Raw genomic sequence first — 9,215 nt, 5'->3', positions numbered from 1 at the left:
ACACACAGAGATGCCTTAATTTTCTTAGCAGGGGGAGAAAAGGCTAACCACTTTCTTGCAACTTTTCACACAAAAGACTCTTGCTGTTACTTGCCCAGTTACTGGGGTTTTTTTTTCTCTTCATTTGTAATGGAGAGAAAAATATACTGGTTCTATGAGCTATCTTTAGCTCATCTTTCCTTCTTTTTAGTCAATAACTATACTTCACACATAATTATTTACTTATAAATCCTAGGCATTGTAGCATCCTGCAACTTAAATTCAGTGCCTGATTCTGCTTTTGTAAGAAACCTCTGGGTTATAATCCCTTCGATAGACTATTAAACGGAATACAAGAATATTTTCAAACAGGAATGTAAAGCAAATTCTAATTGATAAGCTCATTCTCACTTCAAGGTCTTATGAGTAAGGCATCATTTTAGGTTGAATCCGTCTGGTTCTTTTCTCTTTCTGGTGTTTTGCTTTTTGTTTTTTTTTCTCTCTGATCTGCAAATGTTTTCTTAAAAAGCCAGATAGCAAATATTTTAGGCTTTTCAGGCCAACGGGCAAAACTGGGGACTTACATAACCATTTAAAATGTAATCTTGTAAAAATGTAAAAACCATTTTTAGCTTACAGGGGGCTGGCCAGATTTAGCCCATGAGATTTGGTTTGTCCATACCTGATCTATTTGCTAAATTCCCACCCTTTCTGACATCATTTGAAAGAATGATGTAATACCCTTTTCTTACAAAACTAAGGAGTAATGTTTTTCTGTCTAATGTCAGACTGTCATGACTCATTTGTTACTTGCACCGTGACAAAAAATACACTCACGCAATTGTTGATACAGAATATTTTATTTATGTATGTGATATCTGTAGATGTCTGTCCTCATCTTTATATTTGTCTCTGCATTCGTACTGAACTGCAAAATTCCTAAAGGATGAGACATGTATCTGTTCAACTTTATTTGTACATTCTCAGCATAGTACAAGCAACAAATGGACGTCTGACATATTTCAATAATGATAAAGCACAAGAGAAAATAAAATATAAGTAAATAAGAGACATAAGAAAAGAGCATATGAAAACATACAGAAATTCTTATTTTAGAATTATGCCATACATAATTTCTAAAAATCTACTTCTTTAAGCTCATACATGAGATTATATTGGTTTTCTTATTTAAAGAAAAAGGAAACTTCAATGAGTTTCAGAAACAAAATGCAAAATTAAGGTAACAAATATTTTTGTCTGCTGCACTAAAAAAAATAATGATCAGTGGGAAAAAATAAGAAGTGAAGAATAAACTAGACTAATACTGATATACTCTTCATGATTAAAAAAATTGCCTTTTAGTCTTACTTGATTGACTGGAAATGAACAGTGATGATCTTGGGCTAAAACAACGACACAGCTCCTTAAAACAAAAGGAGCAAAGGAACATTAACTCAAACCAAACTTTCAGGGTCATTGGTAACATGGAAGTATAGGGAAGATGTTTTAAGCACATTCAAAAAAGAAAAGAGAGAAAAGCACACAGGGCCCCATCCTGCCACTGCATCTTCCTTCCATGTTCAGAGAGACAAGAAAGGCTTGAAAACAGGTTACCCAATTAAGCCAGATGCCTCTAAGTCTCCAGGACACTTTTAGAAAGGCTGGCCAGCTTAGCCCAGTATTCAGAATAGCAATTTCATTGTTTAAAATACAGATTTAATGACAAGTAAATAAACCAATGATCAGAAAAACTGGAGTGCCTTTTCCTTTACGACGTGATATTAAAGTGCTGCCTATGAACATTTTGTATAATCAAAAGTGTTTGAGGTTTAATTTTTGTTTTACAAAAATTGACACAATTAAAACCAACATGATTATCACTCATCCAATCACTGAGGTAACAACATTATAAAAATATGTAAAAAATATTCTAGATTCGTAATACCAGATATGCTAATTCCCATACCGCTAGTATAAATTTGATTATTAAAAAAATAGCTTTGTTTCCTTAAAAACACTTGGTTCATTTATCATTTAATATCAGATAGATATCTACTATCCTAAAGTACCAAAAAAAATTACAAATAAAAATGGCGATGTCTATACTCTGGGTTTCTTGTTTGGTGGATCCTGAAGACTAAACTTTGGAATTTCTCCAGAAGGAGCATACGGAATTCTCTTTGAAGACACCTTTTTTCCAATTGTTTCAATCTGGGGGGAAAAAAGAGATTTTAGAAACAAAATGTATTTTTTTCCTTTTAAAAGCAAAAGAGGGTTTCAAGTTGTCTGGTTGCTATGAAAGATCTTTGGTTCCTTCCATATTTTTCATGTTTCTAGAGTCATTGTATACTCCTACTCTCCCTAGCCATGTCTAGACACTCTTACTCCTGCCACTCCCAACACCAGATCCCCTCAGAAGACAGGCTCACATGCCTCCATTGTCTCAGCACATGGATGAGAGCAACTTACAGACCAGATTCCAAGGAAATCACATTCTCTCTCAAACTCTATTCTCATGTCTACTTAGAATTAAAAAGGGCAACTCCCACTGAAGTTCCCATACTTTTCACTCAGACCTCTCAGGTGCGAGTACAGTGCTGAGCACTCAGAAGGTACAGGATCCTGTACAACAACTCTACTGCATTTTGCAGTTTTCAAAACATTCATATAGGAGTAAGTGACCTGGGTCAGTGTGGTCCAGACAGTTTGACAGAACAGTCTGGGTGGCTCCGGGAAGAAAAATATTTTCTTCTAAGTTTTATATCTTCTTACTTGATCTTTAAATACAGTAAGGCAAGGTACATTCTATCCCTATGTAACAGGCAACTGCTGACTCCTAGGTATATAAGGAAGACCAATACTGAATGATCTATAGATCACAATTAAGGAGAGAATGAAGTAATTACGCAAATCACATAGAGATTTCCCAGAGAACTGACATGGTGCCCCTGAGTTATGTTATTGCTAAAGAAGGGAACATGAAAATTCTAAAAGTCAAACCCACTACAAAAAAAATGACCAAACAAAACAGAGCCAATCCAGGATCCTAATAATTACCTGGAAGCCAATGGTTTGTAGTTCATTATGGAGCCCATCCAGGACACGTCGCCCATCAAAGATAAAGGCTGGCTTCAGCATTTTTTTATGAATGCGTTCATAATCCAGTTCCTATAAAGACAGAACCAAAATCACAATTAGAACATATATATGCATACATACTCAACCCCAACTGATACCAGAATACTTCTAAAATTTTCTTTAGGGGTGGCTGGGTGGCTCAGTCAGTTAAGCATCTGCTTTCGGCTCTGGTCATGATCCCAGGGCCCTGGGATCGAACCCCTGCATCAGGTTCCCTGCTCAGTGGAAAGCCAGCTTTTCCCTCTCCCTCTGTCCTTCCCCCAGCCCATGTGCATGCACTTTCTCTCTCTTATATAAAATCTTTAAAAAATAATAAATTTTCTTTCTTTCTTTTTTTTAAGATTTTTTATTTATTTATTCATGAGAGACACAGAGAGAGAGAGAGGCAGAGACACAGGGAGAGGGAGAAGCAGCCTCCATGCAGGGAGCCTAATGCAGGACTCGATCCCGTGTCCCCAGGATCATGCCCCGGGCTGAAGGTGGCACTAAACCACTGAGCCACCCAGGCTGCCCAGTAAATCTTCTTTCATATTACTTTTGTCACCTCACCTTAAACATGTCCCATTCTGTGCAAATAACCACAGCATGGGCACCATCACATGCTTCATATGGATCCTTAGAAATGGTCACGAGCCGGGACACTGTAACAACAGCAACAAGAAACTGGCAATAAAAAAGGAGTTATTGGAAATTATGCACTTTAATACTAGGATTGCAGGAAAAGTTGAGGGTCCAACAGAAGTGGAATGGTATGATTGAAGTGAGAATAAGAGTAAAGGTCGGGGCCTAGAGCACCTAAAACTTGTCTTGGCAGCATCTCCTAGGAACCTCTGGGGCTTTTTAAAATATGTTGGAAAAATCATTAGACTAAGTTGCACACAACCACTTCAAATCAAAGTTGATGGAACAATGTCTAAGTGTTTAATTTTAGAGAAATGAGGCTGAAAAGAGGTTTTACCAATGATAAAAATGGAACCACCATGGAATCAGCACAAATATTTATCAATAGATGAATGGTTAAAGATGTGTTTTATATATTTATATATATTCAATATGGAATATTATTCAGCCATAAAAAAGAATGAAACCTTGCCATTTGCAGTGACACAGATAGAGCTAAAGAGTATAATGCTAAGTGAAATAAGCCAGTCAGAGAAATACAAATACTATATGATTTCACTTCTATGTGGAATTTAAGAAACAAAACAAAGGACAAAGAGAGAAGAGAGAGATTAAGAAACAGACTCTCGGCTATAGAGAACAAACTGATGGTTACTAGAGGGGAGGCAGGTGAGGGATGGGTAAAATAGGTGATGGGGATTAAGAGTGCAATATCATGATGAGCACTGGATAATGTATCGAATTGTTGAATTACTAAATTGTAATTCTGAAACTAATATAATACTGTATGTTAACTACACTGGGATTAAAACTTTTTAAAAATGTAGCATTTCATTAAAAAAAGAAAAAGAAAAGAAAACACAATGACAAAACAACCAAAGGTTTCTAGGGAACAAACAAGTTTTAGGGCCCATACTCAAAGTGATTCATGGAACTCACAGCTTTACCTTGGTCATCCTGTGAAACTCCTGGGTGAGAAAGATCCACAACTATTTGTTCCCTTGGTACTTTTGGATCATATATATGGAGATGTGCACCTTCATCCATCAAATATTTGCTGATATATATACTAGAAGATTCTCTGAAGGAAAAAAATCAGTATTGCTAAGCTTTCAAATGGCATATATTCTAATACCTAGGGGTTTATAGAGGTAAGATTCTATTTCTTGTGAGGACGTGGATGTTTATTTTTATTCTTTATACTATGTATATGTATATATTTCCATATACATACCCACCATAAAAAATAAAAAAAAAGATGAGTTAACACTCTCAAAGGGGTTGAAATATTTTAAGGAACTGATTGATACCTTGTATCACCGGTGTCCTTTTTGAATGCAAATCCCAAAATAGCTATCTTCTTATCAGTTACTGTATTAAACAAACTGTCTATAATCCGGGAAGCAAATCTCCTTCTCTGGTAGTCATTCATATCTATAACCTGAAATTACACATACAATTATGCAATGTTGCATGTACAATTAGTGCAGAGGGGCAGCCTATGCCATACACTGTTCAGAGTTTTATAGTACTATTGTATGAATACCAACTTTATAAAGCAACAGGAGGCAAAAACTAACCAACCTTGTTAGTATCTATTGATTTTAAAAAAGAATTAGCACCCCACCACTTAAAGCCATCATGAAAATTTCCATTTGGCTTAACTTTCTGTTCATCAATCTGGAATGGAATGGATGGTGAGAGCACGACTAAGTTTCAACCCCATTAGAGGTTAAAAAAGGCTCTTAGTGTTCTCCTTAGCCAGCTTCTCCAAACTCTGTGGAAGCAAAGCTGCAAGCAGTCAAATCCCAAAGCCCATATGCTTATATGCTTATCCCTCACCCCTCACCAGTGAGTAGAAAGTGGACAGAGAACATTTGAACAATGCACAGAGTTATAGTTGCTTCTGGATGAACCAGAACATCACTAACCCTTGGCAAAGTTGTTTCTGAGGAGCGTGCAAGGATGGTCAGATGGAGAGGGAGACAGAAGAACCTTAAGCAGGTCCAACGCAATCTCACCACCCTGAGATCATGACCTGAGCCAAAATCAAGAGCCAGAAGCTTAACCAACAGAGCCACACAGGTGTCCCTCCCTTGGCAAAGTTTTTTTTTTTTTCTTGGCAAAGTTTTAAAATAAATATTATAAGAGTAAAAGTCTCCAATCACCTAATCCTTTACTCTCCTAAGAGTGTATAGACAAGACTTCAAATTAGTGACCAGATGAATGTAAGGAAGGAGACTGGCTTTTACTTTTTTTTTCAAGGCTCTGACTTTTAGGGGCTGTTTTAAAGTCTGAGAGCTGCGGAAATAAGCTCCAAGTGTTGAAAAACCAAGCCTTTATCTGCATTTTTGCCATGACGGACAGGAAGATAAAGTCATCTTGCTGGATTGAGTGAAACAAACTTTTGTATCATACATTTTTCTTAAAAATGTGCATTTCCTTATATTCTCACCCACTGCTGAAATCTAAAAACTATAAACTTGCAGGAAAAAATTTTTTTTTTTTGCAGGAAAATTTTTGAGGAGGATATTTATACTGGCTGGTATCTTGGACAAATTATTTAACATCTCTAAGGTTCAGTTTCTTTACCTATAATGGAGGCCAATATTAGTGATGAGGACTAAATGAAATACTATACCCAAAGTACCTAAAAAAATGCCCGGTGCAGAGAAAGCACTCAATTAATATTAACTCTATTTTCAATTTGGGAAGGGTCTCTAATTTTAGCTCTGCAAATTTCAAAAGGACAAAACAAGTATCAACACACACAAACCACTTGAAAGAATTACAATACAGATTCCTCCTTTATTTTGATTTTCTGTTTTTCTTTTTTAATTTTTTTGGCTTTCTGCTTTTATTTTATTTTATTTTTTTAATTTTTATTTACTTATGATAGTCACACACAGAGAGAGAGAGGCAGAGACACAGGCAGAGGGAGAAGCAGGCTCCATGCACCGGGAGCCCGACATGGGATTCGATCCCGAGTCTCCAGGATCGCGCCCTGGGCCAAAGGCAGGCGCCAAACCGCTGCGCCACCCAGGGATCCCGACTTTCTGCTTTTAAAGATAGAAAAGATTTATAATTTTTTAAAAAAAGATTTATTCATTTATTTTAGAGAAAAGGAGAGAGCACATGAAAGTGCAGGGGGGTGATGTGGGGTGGAGGGAGAGAGAATCTCAAGCAGATTCCATGGTGAACACAGAGCCTGAGCTGGGCTCAATCCCAAACCAAGAGTTGGATACTTAACCAACTGTGCCATCCAGGTGCCCAAAAATATTTATAATTAAGCATAATAATTCTTGGGGTGTCTAGGTAGCACAGTTAAGCACCTGACTCTTGATTTCAGCTCAGGTCATGATCTCAGGGTCGTGATATCAAGCCCTATGTGGGGCTCTGGGCTGAGTGTGGAGCCTGCTAAGATTTTCTCTCCCTCTGCTCCTCCCCCTCTAAAAAGAATAACAGTTCTGCTTTACTCTGAGAGCAAATTTGTTATAGAACTAGAAGAAATATGGCTTATCAGAAATTTTCATCAGAGTTCATTAGCAAAAAGGGCAAATTAAAAATATAGAGGCCTAACAAATAAACCTAAAATAAACAAATTGAATGTAATAATAGTTGAGTTCCCGGAATAAATAATTCCTTTCAAAAACATTTTATAGACAAAAGGTGACAGGTTTTAATTAGAAATTAATCAAAAGTTGTTGACTATAAAGATTAATACCTGCTGCCAATAACGAGCTACTTCAGGCAAATTCAGAGCTTCACAGAGATAAACCAAATTCAGAACATCCTTCTGAAAGCAGCTTCCGCCAAAACCTGAAGAAAAAAGTAACAGTATTTTCATTTAAAAACCACAAATGAGGGGGCACCTGGGTGGCTCAGTTTTTGAGTGTCTGCCTTTAGCTCAGGTCATGATTCTGGGATCCTGGGATCGAGTCCCACATCGGGCTTCCCGTGGGGAGCCTGCTTCTCCCTCTGCCTATGTCTCTGCCTCTCTTTGTGTCTTTCATGAATAGATAAATAAAATCCTTAAAAAAAAAAAAAAGAATCACAAATGATTCATATGACAAATTTGTCACACTAAATTTAAGGGCCTGTGCTAGAATTTTTTTCTAAGTGAACTCCATACCATATATGGGGCTCAAACTCACAACCTTGAGATCAAGAGTCACATGCTCTACTGACTGTGCCAGCCAGACGGCCCCATGCTAGGAATTTTTGGGAGCTTTTTTTTTTTTTTTTAGAGAGAGGGGAGGGGTGGGAATGACAGAAGGAGAGGGAGAGAATCTTAAGCAGGCCCCATGCCCAGTGTTGATCTCACAACCTTGAGATCAAACCTGATTGGAAATCAAGGGTCAAACACTTAACCAACTGAACCATCCAGGTGCCCCTAGGATTCTTTTTTATGATTGATTGATTGATTGATTGATTGATTTGAGAAGGAGAGGGGCGGGTGTACCAGCAGTAGGGAGGGGCAAAGGGAGAGGGAGAAGCACTCTCCAGTGAGTAGGGAGCCCAATGCAGGGCTCAATCCTAGGACCCCGGGATCATGACCTGAGGCAAAGACAGACAAACCGAGTGAACCACCCAGGCACCCCTACACCTAGAAATTTTTAATAATAAAATTTGCAGGCAGCCCAGGTGGCACAGCAATTTAGCACCGCCTTCAGCCCAGGGTGTGATCCTGAAGACCAGGGATCAAGTCCCACATCAGGCTCCCTGCATGGAGCCTGCTTCTCCCTCTGCTTGTGTCTCTGTCTCTCTCTCTCTCTCTCATGAATAAATAAATAAAATCTTAAAAAAAATAATAATAATAAAATTTGGATATTGGAAATTTAGTGGGTTTATAGATTGTGTGAAATCTGCAAGCAATTAATCAACTCTATAAATAATTTGTTGGGAGCCGCGTGCCAGAAAGGGGTTAATGGATTGAGCAATGGCTCTCTGTTGACTCTTCCAACCCCGGCCCACCTGTCTCACCCTTGTTGTTGAAGGCTTGTGGCTCAAGGACGCATACTATTGCTATCTATTCAAGGGCGCATACTATTGCTATCTATTGTGAAAGGACATGCCTGGAGAACTAAGCTTAAAATATCCTGCTTGTTATACAACCCTGCTTTACAAAAGAGTGAATAATACAAATAAAGTTGGCATTGTGGCTGAATCCAGCCATATGTCCCTCCTGCTCCCACTCTGTTTATGTCTCTTTTCTTTTCCTCATTCCCTTACCCTCATCCCTGGACGGTTGTCGCCCCCAGCGCGCGCGACAATAATTCCCAGATAATCTAGTTGTTTTATTATGGCTACATTTTCTATTTTATTTTTCATTCATCTAGTATCACTGTCCCATATCTCTTATTTTAGCACAGAGCTGGTAAACTTTTATGGGACAAATTGTAAATATTTTAGCTTTCGTGGGCCACACAGTCTCTGGCACAACTATTCAATTCTGCCTTTGTAGCTCAAAAGCAGTC

General features: G+C 37.9%; 1 protein-coding gene across 4 annotated transcripts in view; it reads right to left on the bottom strand.

Moving 5' to 3' along the window:
* Window positions 1-820: 820 nt before the first annotated feature.
* The window catches only part of UGDH (UDP-glucose 6-dehydrogenase), a 32,977-nt gene continuing 24,582 nt past the window's right edge, over window positions 821-9,215 (bottom strand). For all 4 annotated transcript variants that reach the window (XM_041753220.1, XM_041753221.1, XM_041753218.1 and 1 more), the window contains 6 exons: window positions 7,463-7,557; window positions 5,049-5,179; window positions 4,686-4,819; window positions 3,667-3,758; window positions 3,037-3,147; window positions 821-2,190 (listed from right to left, as the gene is read on the bottom strand). In XM_041753220.1, the coding sequence (XP_041609154.1) occupies window positions 2,080-2,190; window positions 3,037-3,147; window positions 3,667-3,758; window positions 4,686-4,819; window positions 5,049-5,179; window positions 7,463-7,557 (674 nt within the window). In that variant the 3' untranslated portion in view covers window positions 821-2,079. The remainder of the gene's footprint in view (window positions 2,191-3,036; window positions 3,148-3,666; window positions 3,759-4,685; window positions 4,820-5,048; window positions 5,180-7,462; window positions 7,558-9,215) is intronic.

This window comes from Vulpes lagopus, chromosome 4 (assembly GCF_018345385.1).
Source record: "Vulpes lagopus strain Blue_001 chromosome 4, ASM1834538v1, whole genome shotgun sequence".
NCBI classification, from domain to species: domain Eukaryota; kingdom Metazoa; phylum Chordata; class Mammalia; order Carnivora; family Canidae; genus Vulpes; species Vulpes lagopus.
This window is presented reverse-complemented; position numbering and strand designations above follow the sequence as displayed.